At 48.1% G+C, this 19068-nt stretch overlaps 1 protein-coding gene across 2 annotated transcripts in view; it reads right to left on the bottom strand.

The window, feature by feature from the left end:
• Positions 1-2351: 2351 nt before the first annotated feature.
• CCDC180 (coiled-coil domain containing 180) overlaps positions 2352-19068 on the bottom strand; it is a 56403-nt gene continuing 39686 nt past the window's right edge. Inside the window, exons 28-38 of one of the 2 annotated variants that reach the window (XM_081238370.1) lie at positions 18905-18960; positions 18716-18794; positions 17649-17726; positions 14070-14136; positions 13155-13296; positions 10104-10264; positions 9404-9541; positions 8802-8913; positions 6167-6272; positions 4050-4185; positions 2352-2868 (exon numbers count right to left, since the gene is read on the bottom strand). In XM_081238370.1, the coding sequence (XP_081094496.1) occupies positions 2737-2868; positions 4050-4185; positions 6167-6272; positions 8802-8913; positions 9404-9541; positions 10104-10264; positions 13155-13296; positions 14070-14136; positions 17649-17726; positions 18716-18794; positions 18905-18960 (1207 nt within the window). In that variant the 3' untranslated portion in view covers positions 2352-2736. Of the gene's footprint in view, positions 2869-4049; positions 4186-6166; positions 6273-8801; positions 8914-9403; positions 9542-10103; positions 10265-13154; positions 13297-14069; positions 14137-17648; positions 17760-18715; positions 18795-18904; positions 18961-19068 lie in introns of both variants that reach the window. The other variant, XM_081238369.1, reaches the window with a different exon arrangement.

Here is a 19068-nt window from a genome sequence, read left to right as displayed (position 1 = left end):
GAAAATATTAGAGAGCAGCCTTCCCCGTAAGGGTGAGCATTGTTTCGTGACTTGGTCTCAGTTGTGGGTGTCTGAGGGCACTGCCAGCACGTGAAGTCCATTCCACATGGTGGGCAGTGGCAGCAAAGTATGAAGACTGATGGTGTTAAGTGGATATTTAAGGATATGGAGAGGGTATACCCAGCTGAAATTTAAAAACAGAATGCATATTATGATTCCATTTTGCAAATATAATGCACACACATGGAAAATGGTGTAGGGAATGGCTGTCTCTGGATGCCAGGATTTTTATAGTCTTTGTTTTGCTCATTTGGTTCTTTTTTTTTTTTTTTTTTTTGGTCTACAATGAATATCTATTCCTTTTGGAATAATACGGAAAACAATGAAAGGCAGCATACTGAGGGGGAAATAAGAAAAGAATGGGAACTTGCTTTTGCCTTGACCCTTCAACCTTGTGGCCTCAGTGCACAAAGGCTGGCCCAGCTAAGCAAGCTGGGCCTCACTGGGTGCAGTGGGCCAGGAGAGGGGAGTTTGTGTCCCCACTGGACAGGTGACAGAACTGGACTCAGAGGGCCACACAGCACTGAAGGATCGGCCCAGGCCTCCCAGTTCTGCACTCCTTCCGCTCCCTGGCACTGCCACTGTTTGTAGGCTCTGTCTGGGCTGCGGTGGGCCCCCAATACCTGCCCCAGTCCTTACATCCCCCTCCCAGCTGTCCTGCCACAGCAGGCATGCTTCCTCCAGCCTTACCTGCCCACTGGGACGTCACCCAGATGAAGGAGGTGGAGAGTGTGTGACCACAGGCTGTCTTGTGCCCAGGTCTGCGTCCTATTCTCCGTGCATGCTGCCCAGTGTCCGGGAGGAGCGGGTGGCAGGCGCAGACTCTGAGGCCGGCAGAGGAGAGAGGTAGCTTTCCTACTTACAAAGCACCCAGGTGCCTTCACTGCAGGCTGAGTTTCAGGGGCAGTCGGAGCTGGGCTGGAACCCCGGCTGCAGCACTCTCCCGTGGAGTGACTTCGGAGGTATTTTCATTTCTCTAAGTTTCAGTTTCTTTATTTACAAAATAGGGGTTACACGGTGACTGCCATCTGTCCCTGGCGGGGCTGAATTAGATCGTGTACCTGCAGAGCATGCCGCAAGCTGGAAGGGGCTATGCAGACGTGACGTGCTGCTTTGGGGAAAGAGGGTGCTGTGGCAGAGTGGTGCAAAGGGGCCTGTCTTTAGGTTTGGGAAACCTGTGGCGGTGACGCTGCTGATGCTGCGCTCATATCCCCTTGGCTCACCTGATTCACCTGCAGCTGGGGAGCTGGTCTCCAGCCAGCATCCCTTGAGACCCCCTGCCTGAGGGCGTGTCTGGCACCATGGGAGGTTCCTGTCCCCAAAACTGGCACAAGGGACAGTGTGGCAGCACTAATGCCAGGCAATTCTCTACCTGCGCTGACAGAGTCAGGTCAGGTGGGAGGTTGCTTTCCAGCGAGGTGGAGCCTGGTCACCCATAGCAGGGGCCACTCCTCAAAGCCCCTTCAGTGGCTTTTCTCCTTCCAGGCTCCCTTTCCTTATGTCCTCAACTCATGCTTCTTGGAATCACCTCCAAAACAAACGACTTGCCTCCAAGTCCTTGTCCACTTCTGGGGAACTCAAACTCTGCTGAGGTTCTGCATTGCCTGTGTCACTTTGAGCGGGTTGCCTTGACCTCCTGGACTTGAGTTTCTACAACTGTAAAATGCAGGCAATACCTACGTCATCGAGTCGTTAAGAGATAAAGCACGTGGAAACTCAAGACTGAGGCAACGCCAGCATTCAAACTGTGTAGGAGCAGCAGAAGCTCAGGAAGTGGAGGAAGGAGCCTGAGCCGCCTGTGTCCACAGGGCACAGAGCGCTGCTGACAAGTGAGACCTGGCACAGTGAGGCCGTGTTGCAATCAAAGAAGAAGAGAAAGAGGACAAGGAAGACGGCAGGATGCAGGTTTCCAAAGACAGTGATCTGAGTCTCACAGGACTAAAGAGACCCTTAGTAAAGTTAAAGAGGCCCAGAAGATTTCTGCCAAAATCTTATAATTGGCCAGACAAATTGCCAGATACCCAGTCAACACTGGATGAAGTCTTTATTGGGTCTAGGAATCAGCACACAGCTGCCATTAAAACTCACGTTTTGGGATTCCCTGGTGGCGCACTGGTTGAGAGTCCGCCTGCCGATGCAGGGGACACGGGTTCGTGCCCCGGTCCGGGTAGATCCCATATGCTGCAGAGCGGCTAGGCCCGTGAGCCATGGCCGTTGAGCCTGCGCGTCCGGAGCCTGTACTCCGCAACGGGAGAGGCCACAACAGTGAGAGGCCCGCGTACCGCAAAAAAAAACAAAAACAAAACCTCATGTTTTGTTAAATGTGCAATATACTCTTGCCCATAAGTTTTAATTTTCCAAGATGAAGTGCCCAGCATGCCTTTTGGAAGTTATTTCCTCTGAAGTATTGATCTCTGTTTTAAGTTACCCATTCCTGTTATCCGCCGTCCTAGCTGACCATGTGGAATTCCCCCTTTCACCTCTGTGTTCCTCATTGGAAGTGATCTCCATGTGGGCAGGGACCACAACGTGTCCTGGTCACTGTGAAGGTACAGCGCTGGGCATAGAGCAGAGATGGATGGATGGACGGATGGAAGGATGGATGGATGGAAGGGTGGGTGGATGGACGAGGAGTCCACACAAAATAAGCCTTTATTGGGAGTGGGTTGCCGGGTGTCACAAGTACAGGCCCTGGATGGTGTGCACAGAGCGCCTCCAGCTGTCCTTCCAGCGCTGAGCCTCCTTCACCTGCAGTGTGTTGTCGTCCTGGATCTTCTTCCACTCCTCTTCAAATGACGCTAAATATTTCTAGGAGCAAACAGTAGGAGGAAGCCACGTGAGGAAGGGCTTCTGGGCTCTGTGCCCTAGAGGAACACTGTAACCTGCTGGCAGTTAGCTTTGAACCCACTCCAGGCACCGGCTAGGGTTCCACAAGTCATTTCTCATTTACTTTGCCCAATAACCCATCAGCCAGGCCCGGTTGTTTCCCACATTTTACAGATTGGGAAACTGAGGCTCACAACCTTGCCTGGGGTTATTTAGCTAGAAAGAGGCTGAGCAGGGACTAGGACCTGCTCTACCTGATTCTGCACTCAGCCCTCCTTCCTAATCACCATCCCACACTGTAGCCTCCTTGAAGCTCAGGGGTCCTGGCTTCCTCCAGAGGCTGAGCCCACTAGGCCTGAGCCCTCACTGAACTTGGCAGCAGAGTTGTCCCCTCTGCCTGGGTCTTAGCACGGTGGCCTGGGAACTGAGGGCTCTCCAAATACTGGGGTCAGCATATCTCAGGATGAGGTTTCTCTCTGGGGCACCAGGAACAAAGGTCCACACATCTTCAGAGCCGAGAGGTCCCGCAGGAGGCCTCTGGGTGCAGCCTCCTCTTCGGGCAGGCACCATGGGGTCTAACAGGCACTGGGTTCAAATCCTGGCTCTGCCACTCTGCAGTGCCATAGAGGGGACACACTTCTTTAAGTCTTAGTGTCCTCAGAAGCAACATGGGGACAATTGTACCTTCCTCATGGGCTTGTTACAAGGATCCAACGAGAAGGCTCACGTCGAGAACAGAAACTGCAGCAGGTGCTCAGGAACTGTCCCTTATTCCACCCGTCGTCACCCGCTGCTCCCACGGCCTCCATGCCTCTGACTACTCTGTCCCCTCACTCTGTCTCAACTGTTCCTCGGAAAGTCTTCCTTCACCACCCCCCCACCCAAGTCTGGGTGCGGTGTCTCTCGGCTGGGCTCCTGCAGCACTGGGGCTCGCACCATCAGACCCGAACTATCATTGGGACTGGACACAACCTGTGGCTCACCTGCTGGTGCTTAAGAACATTGGCTGTTCCCAGTGCTGACACTGTGCCCTGGGGCACCCTGACGTGTGTCATCTGCTCCATGGACCAAATGATAGCAAGCTCCCTCCTTCCCAAGGCAGACACACCGAGCTGCCCTGCGTTTCCTGAGGTGCACCCACTCCACCCTGTCTCTCCACTCACCAAATAGATAGCATCTCGAGCTTCCACGGACGCCAGGTGGCCCAGGGTCGTTTTGGTGGTAGTGATTGATGGTGTTTTCTGGAGGAGAATCTTGTGTTGGATGGTGACTTTGGTGGGTTTGATTCCTGGCCACTTCCTACAAACAAACATGCATGAAAAGTCCTGCAGGCTTATTTTCATCATTCACAGTACACCCTTCATCCGTGGTGAAGAAGGTTAGCATTTCTTTAAAAAAAAATTATCATGCTTTAAACGTCTTAATTAAAAGAAAAACCCTGATAATAAACAAATGGGACCTAATGAAACTTAAAAGCTTTTGCACAGCAAAGGAAACCATAAACAAGACGAAAAGCCAACCCTCAGAGTGGGAGAAAATATTTGCAAACGAAGCAACTGACAAAGGACTAATCTCCAGAATTTACAAGCAACTCATGCAGCTCAATATCAAAAAAAAAAAAAAACAACCCAATCCAAAAATGGGCAGAAGACCTAAATAGACATTTCTCCAAAGAAGATATGCAGATTGCCAACAAACACATGAAAGGATGCTCAACATCACTAAACATTAGAGAAATGCAAATCAAAACTACAATGAGGTATCACCTCACACCGGGCAGAATGCCCAACATCAAAAAGTCTACAAACAATAAATGCTGGAGAGGGTGTGGAGAAAAGGGAACCCTCTTGCACTGTTGGTAGGAATGTAAATTGATACAGCCACTATGGAGAACAGTATGGAGGTTCCTTAAATAACTAAAAATAGAAGTACCATATGACCCAGCAATGCCACTACTGGGCATATACTCTGAGAAAACCATAATTCAAAAAGAGTCATGTACCACAATGTTCATTGCAGCTCTATTTACAATAGCCAGGACATGGAAGCAACCTAAATGTCCATGACAGATGAATGGATAAAGAAGATGTGGCACATATATATAATGGAATAATACTCAGCCATAAAAAGAAATGAAATTGAGTTATTTGTAGTGAGGTGGATGGACCTAGAGTCTGTCATACAGAGTGAAGTAAGTCAGAAAGAGAAAAACAAATACTGTATGTTAACACATATATATGGAATCTGAAAAAAAAAAAAAAAGGTTCTAAAGAACCTAGGGGCAGGACAGGAATAAAGACGCAGACGTAGAGAATGGAAGTGAGAGAGTGGCATGGACATATGTACACTACCAAATGTAAAATAGATAGCTAGTGGGAAGCAGCCGCATAGCACAGGTAGATCAGCTCGGTGATTTGTGACCCCTTAGAGGGGTGGGATAGGGAGGGTGGGAGGGAGATGTTAAGAGGGAGGGGATATGGTGATATATGTATACGTATAGCTGATTCACTTTGTTATACAGCAGAAACTAAAACACCATTGTAAAGCAATTATACTCCAATAAAGATGTTAAAAAAAAAGAAAAAGAAAAAAGAAAAACCCTACTGAGCATTTAACATTAAGCTTCGTCAAGTTCTTGTTTGCATTTTCATACAGTTTAAATCCATGTGTATACACAGTTGTGTTCTGCATGGGGAAGGGGAATCCCACACCTCTAGGTGTTTCCCTTTTCTGGGTCTCAGTTTCCTCATCAATTGGCCAGCGAGGTGGCAGTCATCAGTTCCTGGCCTGCTTTTCCTATTCTGCTATAAAACCACTGCTGACAACTTAGCTGGGCAAATCGCTGCCTTACTTCTTCTTCCAGAGTAACATTCTTGGGTCACAGGGGACAAGCACTTTGGTAGCTCTTGTCATACATGATGGACAGTTGTAGTGGATCACAGTGCCACCAGCAGTCTGAGAATGTGCCCCACACTGGGACAGGCCTCCATTTCTTTGGGGACCCCTTTGTGGGTCCTCATCACATGAACTAATAGCTGTTGAGCTCTTAGTATGTGCCGGGGCACTCCAAGTACAATCTCATTGAACTTTCTCTTCATAATATCAGGTAAGGTAGGCTGCCATGCCCATTTCACAGATGAGGAAACAGGCTTAGGACACAATCCCTTCCCAAGATTACCAGGTTTGTTTGACGTCAGAGCTCGTGGCCCTAACCATTCCACTGCACCACCCCCAGCAAATACAGCCATTTGTGGTATTACTCCCTGCTCTCGGCTCTCACCTGCTCCCCCGTTCAATCAGAGGCTTCTCACTCTCTTCCTTCAGGGAGAGCCCGGTGAGTTTCCTCCGTATTAGGATTGATGTTTTCTGTTTCGGGGGCTCCATCTCTGGCAGGCAAGAGACAGGTTACTGACGGCCGCCTCACCCACAGCCTGAGATCAAGGGGAGCCCCGACCTTACATTTAGAGAAATGAGGGCTCGCTCCCCTCTTCCCCACTTGGAGTCTCAGGCAGGAGGCAGAGGCCCCTCCCAAACAGAAGCCAAATGCACCATATTCACAGGTGGGGGCCAAGGAGATGGCAGGGGGGTCAAAGCTGGAGGATGCGAGTTATGGTTTGGACATGGTTCCCAGCTCCAAAGCCCTCAGAATGATGCTCTGACTTTCTTGCAGCTTCTGTGAGCCCCTGAATATGCTTTGTAGAGCCTTCTTTGGCTTATATTAGCTCAAATGGGTCCTGAACTAAGAATTTCTCCTGGAATGCATACATTCAAGGTTGTCCCTCTCATGTCCAGCTCACTGACCTGCCCTTTGACGTGAAGAGAAAGGGGCTCCGTCCACGTGGTGAGCAGCCCTCTGCACCCTGGTCTGCGTGGATGGCAGGGCCAGGCTGCTTGGCTCAGAAGCCTGACTTACAGAGCAGGAGAGGCTCCTGCAGACCTGGTGCAGGGGGTCTCCCTGGCCTGGCGGTTCCCTCCAAGTTACCGAGGCTGCCTCCCTGCCGGCTCCTCTCGCCTGTTCTCCCTCAAGTCTGAACCCCAGGGTCTCTGCAGGCTCTGCTCTCCCAAACCAGGCTCACATTTGCCAAAGAGACCCCCAACACTGGAAAGTGACCAACGCCTCGAAATTCATATACATTTTGACCTAGAAAGTCCACTTCTAGGAATCTGTTGCCCTGAAACAGAGAAATATGGATGCAGACGTTCCCTTCAGCACGATTACAGGAGTGAAAAGCTGGACGTGGCCCGATGTGCACCAGCATGGAACTAATCAGTAACATACGATGAACAGCAACTGAAAGTGCTCAAGGAGGTGGTGACTGGCTTGCCCAGCATCCGCCCAAAGGGAAATTAGCTTACAAAAGAGCACACACTTGTGATCCATCCTCCCATCCCCCCACTGATATACACACAGGCCTGTGCCCGAAGGGAAATAAGGAGAAGGAGGACAGCCAGTGTTAAGGGCACTTATTTCTGGGTAGAATGACCATGTTCTTCTCTTTCTTTGTAACTCATATTGAATTTCTCATTTTACTGTAAGAAATATTCATTGTCTGTCTAATGAAAACTTAAAAACATAAAAATAATATATTTATTTACTTAATAGATTAGTGATAAATGGATAATATTTAATATATGATTTGAATATTTGTGTAGTTATAAAAGTAATTGGTGCACATTATAAAAAATTTAAACATCACCTAACGGGGAAAAAGAAAAGATTTTAGAAATCTCTCACAGCCCCACTTACCAGAGATGGTCATCAACAGTCTGGTACCTGTCTCTCAGGCTCCGTTGCTCTCATTCTCTGTCTCTGTCTGTCTCCCCCACAGACTCATTTACATATATGCAGGGTGCATGTTTATATCACATATGTGTTTTTTTAATAGTATCATAGGTAAGTATAAATGGTCACCTTGCTTTTTCCTGTGACAGTATTCCTTCAGGACTTTCTGGGTGGCACACAGAGACCTACCACACCCACTTGAACAGCTGCACAGTATTCCCTCCTACATCTGGACCATAATTTATTTACCCAATCCTCTATATGTAGATATTAACATTGTTTCCAATTCTTTGCAATTTCAAGCAGTGTTGTGAAGAATATGCTTGAAAATATATCTTTGAAAAAGGATGCACGTATTTCTTTTGGATAAATTCCCGGGGTTAGAACGGCTAGGTCAAAGGCACACACGCTCAGGACTTTGAAGGCCCCGACAGAGTGTTCTCCAAGAGAGTGGGGTGGACGTACAATTCTCTGAGAGGCTCTGTGGTGCTCAGGCTTCCTGACAGCCTCACCAGTGCTGGCTGTCACTGAACTTAAAAGCCTTGCCAGGCTATTGGCGAGAAATGATATCTTAATAATGTTTATATTCACATTTTTCATCATTGGTGAAGTCAAGCATCTTTTAAATTTATTGGCCTTTTGAATTGCATGTTTGTTCTCTATCTCTTTTTACAAATTTGGCCTGTTAGAGTTCTTTATACCACAGGGATATTAGGCCATTCTCTGACCTATTAGTTATTAGGAATATTTTTGCAGTTTGTGGTTCGTCTTTCCATATTTTGACATTTTTCCTTGTTTTTGTTTTGGCCACAGAGAAGTACCAGCCATTCCTTTATGGCTTCTGGCTCTCATACTTAGGAAAGCTGTCCTTACCCCAAGATTATGAAAACATTTAGCACTAGGATTTCATTTTTTATATATAATCTTTGATTCATTTGGGATTTGCTTTTTTAGTTTAAAAAAAGAGAGTTTTAATTAAAACAGACAAAAATTCATCAGTCCCCTCCATAGAGAATGTATTTTCATTCTGGGGGAGTTGCGGGAAAGCGGACGGCCCACCCCACCCACCCCAGGCCCATCACCCTGTGTCACACCCCCTGGGGCCAGGGCACAAGGCCGGTGGCGCACATACTTGCAACCTGGACATCGTCAATGGTGACCACCTCATCCAACTGCAGCAGGAACTTCTCAGTGAAGGCGGCCAAGCTGGCTATAAAAAAACGGCTGTACTTCCGGGTGAACTCCTGGAGGAAACATGGGGAGCACAGTGCTGCAGGGAGAGGAACTTGTCTCCAAAGACAGGCTGAGGGAGGATTTGGGGAGCAGCATGTGAGACAAGACCAGGGCCTCATGTCAACTGTGTCCAAGTTAACAGGCATCTGCTCTTCCCCAGGAGGCCTCTCCCTAGAGGGGACTTGGTTTGAAGATAGGCAATGATTCTGAAATGGCCAAGGGACAGACATAGACAATTTACTAAAGAGGAAATAACACTTGACATGGATCTTGGAAAAGAAGTTCTCATTAGTAACTAAGTTAGAAATTTAAAAATGCAAGTTACAACGGCCAATAAAGACCATCTCCACCTATGACACCCGCCTGCTTTCATACCCTGCTTTGGCCAGGGTGTCAGCAAAGGGCCGTGCTCAGTGCTGTTGCTGGGCTGTCAGTGGGGATGACCTCCGGAGGGCAGTGCAGCCCTCAGCATCTAGACATGGAGTGGATGGCACTACTGACCTCCAGCTGCTCCCTGGTCACCGCAATCAAGGTGTCCAAATCTTCCTGCCTTTTCTCTTCCACCTGACACAGAGACTCCATTTCTTGGAGATGTGTGGGGTGTCCGAGATTTGGGTGGAGCTTCTGGGCATTTTCATCCTTCAGAAAATCCAGAAATCAGTAGGTTTTTTGACCTGGTCTTGAGGTCAGGAGCAAAAAGTCACTGGCCTATGTCCTCTGCCAATTATGGCTACGGCCAGACTGATGTGTGCACTGACCTGGGTGTGTGAAGGGCTGAGGAGTGGCAGAGGAGGGAAGACAGGGGCATGGCTGGAGCTGACTCCGAGGGTTAAGAAGTGGGAGAGCTGAGCATCTGCCCCAGAACAGTCAGGGTTTCAGTCCAATAAAATCAACAGCATCCACGTCCCATGGCTTGAAGGACCATGTGGACAATTATTGTTGATCTCAATGGCCATAGCCCCGTAGAACCAGCTGACCTACTGGTTAAATCCAACAAGGAGCGTGCTGAAGGCCTTCTATGAAGGAGCTGTTGGCTCAGCTCTCGTCTCTCCAGTGCCTAGTGTCCCTCACCCCCATCCAACCATCCCAAGCCTGGCCCACGTCCTTCCCTGGGACTCAGTTCTGCCGGCGCCCCACCTCCATTTCTGAACTCCCAGGGCCTCTGGTCCTGGAGAGGAGGCGCTGGTCCGGGGGGCCCCACCTTCCTTCTCTCCAGCTGTTCCTGATAATTCGAGAACTGTCCCCGGATCTCTTTGGTAGAGGTGCAATATTTTTTCCAGTGGTGCTCCTTGAAATTTTCCATCACCAGCCAACACACCTGGGGCAATAGCTCCTCAAATCTCCTCATCTGGGCCCGTAATTCTGTAGGAATTGAGGGTGGGGGACCAGGGAAGAGCACAGAGCAGAGCTAAGTTGCTGTGGCAATCTCTCCAACAAAGGCTCAAAGCAGATTCCCAAAGAGAAAGGCTTGGTCTACAACGTGTTAATAGTTATTCCATCAAAAGGGGTCCTGTGGTCAAACCAGCATTAAAAGTACTAGACTAAACAAGTTCAAAGGACTTCTTTTCTACTCTCTGTAGGACCTTCCAGTGCTTTTAAAAGGCACTGCATCTTTCCGCAGTTCTGTCTTATCCATTATCTCTTCAAATATTGCCTTGACCCTAGTCTCCTCTCCCTCTAGACCTCTAAATATCTGCGTGCCAGACCTACTCTTTCTTCCATCTCTCTTCACCTCTCTCCCGTATTTCCATTTCTTTGTTTTTCTGTGCTGCATTTTGGTTATTTTCTTTGGTATTAAAGCCATTCATAATTTTAAAATTTCAATGATTTATTTTTCCAATATAGAAGTTTGATTTGGTTCTCTTTCATATTTACCTGGTCATTTTAATAGTCTTTTGCTCCTTACTCATGCTTTCAATTTCCTCTTTTATTTAACTCTAAATAAATACATTATTTTATATTCTGTGTCTGATACATTCAATATCTGAAGTCTTTACTGGTCTCATTCTGCTGCCTCATGCTCAAGGTGCCTTTGTGTGTGTGTGTGTGTGTGTGTGTGTGTGTGTGTGTGTGTGTGTGTGTGTGTGTGTGTGTTTTATGGTGAACTCTTATTCTGGGCATTTTATTTGTGGGAATCCCTGGAGGCCTGAACTGAAGGTGGGCTTTTCTGGAGAGGATCTGTAGTATCTCTACTAAACAAGCATCTGGGCATGACTAACTCAAAATCATTTTAAGCTAAGGTATCAGCTAGAGGTCTTATGGATGATCCACAAACACAAAGTTGAATTTAGGTTTATCTAAGTGTGACTTCAGGTTTAAACACCACATAAGAGCTGGCTTATAGTTATGGATTCTCACTGGAGTTTTTCTTCTTCTTTATCCAGTGCCACGGCTTATAACAAGACAGTTTCCTTCTAGTCACTGGGGGAGGAGGGGATGTGGTTTCTGTCTCATTCTCCTTACTAGGCAGATGGAGCCCTGTGGAGACCCTGTTTTCTGTGGCTTGTGCCCTTTCAGACTGCCCACCTTGGGTCGTCTGGTGCTTGGTCTCTGTTCTCAGTGTCCTGGAGGCCATGAAAACAGAGGCTCAAGTGGACCTGGGAGTCAGCAAAGCCCTCATGGCAATAGCCAGAGTCACTGCTCAATTTATCTCTGATTTCCTATTCTCACTTAATCTTGAAGCCCTGTATGTTTCTTACTTTATAGCTAGCTCATCCATGCATTTAAAAGTTTACCGCCAAAGTGTTATATCCAGGATTTTTACATGTTTTCAGTGGGAGAGTTGGTCAGGATACTGGACTCCCTGAAGGAAAAGGAAGTCCTCATTTAATGTGAACTGTCAATCTGCCCGAGAGGGACATAATCTGCAGCATTTCTCAAACCCATTTGACCAGGGAACCTTTCTTTTGAGGCAGATCCCATAGGATGGGATCCCCCAGAGTTCACATGGGGAAACTCTGAGCTAGAGAAACAAAATGCTGCCCGTAGTTTCAATTCCAGTCATTCTACAGCTACAGTAATGAGAGCCACTGCTGATGATTTCCCCTGCATATGGCAGGGCTATGAGGGGCTTAATCCTCAAAAAGCCTTGCATGGTGGGTATTATCCTTATCTCCATTTACAGGCAAGAGAAGGTGACTTGGTCAAGGTCATATGGCTGGGAGATGGCAGTGCTGGGTCTTGACCCCAGGTCTGGCCGTCCCCTAAACCTCTCCCTCTTCTACCCGTGCTGCCCCTCAACCAACACAGAAGGCCTGTGATGGGCCCTCACGTTCCCTGCCTTACTAGCAGAAATAATCAGGACTTATGACTGCAAAAAACACACATAGCTGTGGACATGGAGAAATAGGAATGGGGGCGGGACCTATGGGTGTGTTTTCACAGCTCCTTTTAGGTTGTTATAATAAACATAAATGGCAAGATGTATCCTGCCTGCCTCTTTTCATGTCCCTATTCTCTAGGAGGCTATGTCTATCAAGTTCATCGTAGCCCAAACCCAGCACAGGCCAGCCATACAGTAGGCACTGTGGAAGGATTTTTCAAATGATTAAACACAGAGGCACCATATGACCCAGTAATTTTCCTCCTAGTTATAAACCCAAGAGAAATGAAATCACACATCCACACACAATATGCACGTGAACGTCTGCAGCAGCATCATCCATAATTGCCAAAAGGTGGAAACAACCAAATGTCCATCACCGTAACGAATAAACAATACTGCATGACCCCATTCATGTGAAAGCCCAGATAGGAAAATCTATAGAGACAGAGAGTAGATTAGCGGTTGTTTATGGCTGGGGACATGATGGAGGGACAGTGGGTTCTAAAATTCACAGTGGTGATGGTTGCACAACTCTATGACTATGTTAAAAGCCACTGAATGGGTGTAAAGTGTACAATTCAATGTATTTTAATATATTAAAATTAAATAAAATTAAATGTATTAAAATTAAATTCATTAAGTGAATATTTCAATAAAGCTGTAAAAAATATCTATTCAATGAGTGAAACATTTTTAGTGATACAAATCACCATATTTCTCGAGAAAAGTGAATTTGTTTTGGCATTGTTGTTTCTCCCCAGTTAAATCTGATCAAGATTTTTACCTAATTCTAAGATGTCAGCTTTTCACAGGGAGGCTCCTTTGCCTCCCCAGTGACCTCCAGGTCAGGAAGGCATCATTCAGGCCGTGAGAGGCTCTGTGTCCCCCACCCCACCGGCCTGAAGCCCATCTGCTGGCCACACCCACCTATGAGGCAGGAGTTGTGGTACTTATCAGCCTGGCTGTGGTACCCCAGGATCTTCCTGCAGATGTTCTCTGCGCACTGGTCAAAGGTTTCGTACATGCAGTCGGGCCTGGTGACTGAGTGCTTCTTTTTGCGGTAAAACTCCTGCAGGAAAGGGTTGAAAGTGTGGGTGCCAGGCCCCTCCCAAGGGGGCTCTGGCCCAGCATCTTGGCATCCTCCATCGTGCTCTCCTCACCCCCTGGCCTTCTCTACTGCTGTCCTCTCTGCCAGGGTTGCTCCTCCTCCCTGTCTGTCCTTGTCACCACTGTCAGTATCCCAGGGCTGTGTGAGGCATGAGCGAGCCAATGGTATAATTCTATGTATCCTTCAAGACTAAAATGGGTCTTCCACCCACCAGGCCGAGAGCTTTCTCTGAAGCGCCAAGCTGGGCCACTAATACGGATGACCCAGAGCTCTTCTCTAAAGATTCACAGCCCAGGGGGAGGCAGACAGGAAGCACAGAGACACCCCTGTGTGGGGTGCACTGGACCAGGGCCCTGGGTCGCTCCTACTAGAGGCCCCCTGCTCCCATGGCCCCACCCATCCCTCTGTGGTGCCACCGTGTCTGTCATCCTCTGCTGGGTGCTGGCCTCTCAGGGACAGAGACGGGGCTTGTTCCTCTTGGCACACCCCGTATCTGACACACAGTAGTCAAGAAATGGTTGGTGGCTGAATAAATGGGTAAATGAATGGATGAGCTTTAATTTCTAGGATAAAAGACAGCACATAAGGTGACAGAAGCTGGGTCACGTGGTCATGAGGGCTGCAGTCCCCTTTGTTCAGTTTCACCCAAAGGCCATTATCAGCAGAAGGCAGGAGGCAGAGCCCACTGGGGACGTGTGACCAGCGGATGGCAGAGGGGCAGGTAGAGCCCTCACCTCCACCACGGTCAGCAGGTGCTCGTTGCTCTGCCACAGGAGGCTCAGGATGATGCCTTTAAAATCCCTGCAACACACAGGAGACAGATCCCTGAGAGGCCTTGTCTAATCACACTAAATGGTGTGGACAAAACCAAAGGGACTGAACATTCTGAGTACTCAGCAACCCGGCCAGAACTGGAGTTGGACAGCTCAGGATGCCCAAGCACGTCCCCACCTAATATTTCTGTTCATCTAGTTTAATGCCTCTTGCATGTGACAAGCTGAGCCTGGCAGCTTCCAAGTGTCTCTGTTCTCTTTTGTCCTCATCACTTCTTGTAATTACTCATTCCTGCCCCAGGGCCATTGCTCACACTGATTCCTCTCCAGGGAACACTAACTTTCCTCTTGGTCACGTTTGTTCCTGCTCTTCCTTAGATCCTGGCTCAGTGGTGATTCCTGACTGCCTTGTTCCAATGCTCTTCGTGGCCCTCAGCTTTACAGCACTCCCCACAGGGGGACTGGGGACTGATCTGCGTGACTGGTCATTAGCCCCATCTCTCCCAGCACCTGGTAAAGTCCACCAGGACACACACTGTGCATCTGTTTTTGTTCACCATGGAATCCCCTGTCCCATCGCAGTGCCTGCACCTAGCAGTGCCTCAGTCTTGGTTGAGGGAAAAAAGAATGATTTCTTATAAATATTAGTCGAATGAGCAAGACTGCCTGTAGGACCAAACATCCTCTTTCTGGTACCCCTGGCCTTTGGGTTGACTGTGCGCACACAGGGTCTTTACTGAACAAACCTGCACAGATCCAGTGAATATTCCTGTTGGTTAGGTCAACTGCCTCAACAGTAAGACTGAAATAAGGGACAGATGTGTTAGAACTGCATGGACCTATAGGACAACTATTTTTTCACAATTTCTATAAAGTGATGCAGTGACTGCTTTACACACACATCAGTTTTGGCATTTTCTAAAATACATGTATATAAGTCATGTGATCTTTCATTTAAAAATTCATCATAATTAAAGAAAATTAGAAATAAGCTGAAAAGCAAGAAGAAAAAATAAATGCTAACATTTTACTGTATTTCCTTCTGCTGATTTTTTTTTTTTTTTTTTTTTTTGTTGCGGTATGTGGGCCTCTCACTGTTGTGGCCTCTCCCGCTGCGGAGCACAGGCTCCGGACGTGCAGGCTCAGCAGCCATGGCTCACAGGCCTAGCCACTCCACGGCATGTGGGATCTTCCCGGACCGGGGCACGAACCCGTGTCCCCTGCATTGGCAGGTGGACTCTCAACCACTGCGCCACCAGGGAAGCCCCCTTCTGCTGATTTTTAAATTGGTTTGGAACTAGGTTCATGTGCATTTTACATTCTGCACACTTAAAAGTGTTCCCCCTACATTATGATATCATTTTAAATGGCTGTGTGACACCATCGAGTATGTATGCACCATGGTTTACAATCCCCTATTTTTGGACCTTTAGGGTTTTTTTCCATTTTTAACTGGGATAAAAAGTATTGCATGGTATATCATGCGAGTGTTTTCTTCTTGATAGATGGTTTCCTTGGTAGAGGGACCCATGGACATGCACAAAAGGCATAAACTTATGGCCTTCACTATACCTTTCCTGACTGCTTTCTGGAAAAGTAATTTGCTGTCTGTTGACCTTGACAAAAACTCTCCCCTCAAGCCAACGTTAGGCTCCTCTGCACGCCTTCACTATACTTTCCCAAATACTTTTCCACTGTGTGATTCATGACCCTGGCGTGATTTTACTAAGGATAATTTGGAACGACATTGGCTTCTTGGGGAAACAAGGTCTCCCCAAACTGGAGGGGAGACCCCCTCTAAGACCTCTCTCCCCCCCAACGCCTATGCTCCTTCTTCCTCCTTTTGCCACCTTCCACCTTCCCTTCCGTTCCCTGGTTTCCTTTGATATGACCCCTTCATAGCCCTACCTCCTCTGTCCGTCTGTCCACCCTGCCAGACCTCTCCTTTCCCACTCCAGCCCTCAGCCCCCTGCAGTCGCTTGAACTAAATTCAGGCGTCCTGTCCCCATCAGGGCTCTCAAGGGACAGAGGAGCTCCTGAAAGCAACTGCCTGAGGCTAAAGAGGAAAAAGGGCTAATTTGAAACAGGCTGGATGTTTCACCCGCTCATATGCACTCTACAATTCGGAAACTCTTGTTAAGTATACTTATTTTATGGCAATATAATTATTTCTGTGAATTCAACAAAAAGCTGTCCTCCTTGTAACAGGATGTAATTGGAAACATTGATGTATAACCAAGGCTTTGACTGAAATGTCATATGGACAATGATGCATAGGATCAGATATGACCAAACAGTTTCAAGAAACTAAGGTTGACTTCATGGAGACAATGCTTCAGAGCCCTCTTGGGAAAACCCACCTGGCACCTGGCTTATGAAGTTCCCAGCCTCACAGGTGAGTAAGGAAAACCTTAAGGTACTGTGGGGACCTCAAGAAGAGAGGCTTTCACCCAAATCTATAGGTACTGCAGGTGAAATCTGACTCACCTTTTTGGCTTCAAGAGGCTTTTAAGAGTCTAATCTGAGATTCTTTTTGAAAAGTTCCAGCAATGTAAACGTAAAACGTTTAGGTGGTCAGTCACCACGCTTGCTGCATTTATGTAAATAATTACAGGCCAAAGCTAATGAGACCAGACTTGTTTTGTAAACAAGAATCAAAAAGAAGGGGGCTTCCCTGGTGGCGCAGTGGTTGAGAGTCCGCCTGCCGATGCAGGGGACAGGGGTTCGTGACCCGGACCAGGAGGATCCCACATGCTGCGGAGCGGCTGGGCCTGTGAGCCATGGCTGCTGGGCCTGCGTGTCCGGAGCCTGTGCTCCGCAGCGGAAAAAAAAAGGGCAACATAAATTTTATGTTTCAGTGGGAAACTATAGCACTCTCTCGTGATTAGTAGATTCTATCCCTATTCATTGGCTTTGAGGTTTTGTGACCTCCCTGGAAACTGGCATGGATCTTGCTGTCATGTACGTTTTGTCAGTTCTTACCAAATCTCTGTTCTTCTAGTCTCTTTCAATATCTGGCTACAACGCTCCACTGAGAGCTGAAACCTGACTCTCTAGGTCCCTGTTGGGACTCGAGGCTGTTCTGTAGCTGGCTTTTCCTCCAGGATCCAAAGAAGCCTTGCCAGCTGGAGTGGGGTGATAGGCAACTGGAATGCCAGGAGCTACTCCCGAGTGGGCCACTCTGGGTGCTTCAGGCCCAAGGTCTATAAAGCCCCTTGACTGGCTGCCCTACTACCAAGTCTCAGTAGACGGTTCAGCTGGCCCTTAAGGAACAAAAGGTGACTGAATAGAAATGAACTTATTGTTCAAAGGAAAAAAGAATGTCTTCTTGGTGAACGTCTAAATTTGGTGGAAATATCTCTCAATAAATTTAGGTGAGTTAGGCTGAGACAAACCAACCTTGACCCTTACCCATCCCCATGCCAACCTCTCCTGCTCTGCCCCCTACTTCCTATTTCCCTTAGCTGAGTTAGATTTAGCTGCCCCCTGACAAAGATGACAGGTTAAAATGGAATTAAAGGACATGGCATTGACACTTACTCTGCCGGAGGAGGTGGCTTGTCTCCGAGCACCCAGTACTTTCTATCTCGTCTGTTGGGCTTGGCATACTGTGTGATGCTGTGGGGCAAAGGTGGGGCAGTGCTCTGGAGGCTGGAGATAAACACAGGCAGATCTGAGCCCGCGTGAGCCCCACCCTGGCCTGCCTGTGCGGCCCCGCGCTTCGAGGTGCTCCCTCCCCATTGGCAGCCCTGGAGACAGCCTTATCACGGGGCTGAAGCCCTGACCACTAAAACTCACACAAGGCTGCCAAGAGTGGTTAAGGGGCAGAGGTGCTCGAGCCCAGAGATCTGTATCCTTTTCTGTGGTGAGGACCCAAAGAAAAATAGGTTGAGCCACATGTAGGGTTGCCAAATTTTCAAATAAAAATACAAGTTAAACTTGAATTTCTTAATACAACACTGTAAATCAACTATACAACAATAAATTTTTAAAAAGAACTCAAATTTCATATAAGCAATGAGAAATTTTTAGTGAACATCCCATGCGATATTTGGGACACACATATATAATATTAAAAATATTATGTGTTGTTCATCTGAAATTCAAATTGAACTGGGCATCCTGAATTTTTATCTGGCAGCCCTAGCAACATGTACTTCATTGGTAACCACTGAGAGACTGAATATGCAAATGGACAACAGCTGAACCATATATAAATAGAGAACTCTGGCCCATAAGCTGCAACAACCGGCCTAGGACACCAACCCCTTAGCTACAATAAAAAACTCAAGAAGCCGGCTTGCAGAAGTCAGACTTGCAGGAGGACAGATTGCTATTTCTAGTGGCAATCCAGGAAGCCAAACAATACCGTGGAAAACCACCCAACTCCCAGACAGGTTCCCAGGGTGGGAGGCCATGCGAGCCAAGCCACTGGGCAGGGGTGAGCACAGACCAGTCTAAAGCCGGTGTCAGAGCTGGCCCCTCATGGGGTCCCTTGGCGTGTCAGGGCTGTGAGCACAGAAGGTGCACTCTGAGGACATGGTCTGGTAAATGGTGGCGGGGTGGGGTCTGCGGAGGGGAGATCGCAGGCAGCCTAGCCTTTCTACCTCGCTGCCACGGTGGCACCGGCAGTGGACAAGCCCTTCTTCACAGGGTGCTCTGCCCGGTTCCGGAGTCGCTTCAAGCCTTTGGGTGACGAGCACCCAGGACAAGAACAGAGGATCCAAGGTGAGGGGGGGCCGGGTGGCACCACCAGCTGCCCCACCACCGGTGCCCTGAGACCTGTTTGCCTCTACCTGTTTGGGACCGCTCTTTGTCACGCTGCTGGGTTGGACATTTTGAGTCAGGAAATCTGAAACCAAAGGAAAGGATGTGAGCTTTTCCCCAGTGACCATGAGCACGGCTCAGGCCAGGCACTGGGCACCATCCCAGTTAGCCCACGATGCCACGTGAGTCTGCC

This window comes from Mesoplodon bidens (genome assembly GCF_964165515.1).
Source record: "Mesoplodon bidens genome assembly, chromosome: 6".
In the NCBI taxonomy this organism is placed as follows: Eukaryota; Metazoa; Chordata; class Mammalia; order Artiodactyla; family Ziphiidae; genus Mesoplodon; species Mesoplodon bidens.
The sequence above is the reverse complement of the archived record's forward strand: the minus strand, read 5'-3'. Positions and strand labels throughout refer to the sequence as shown.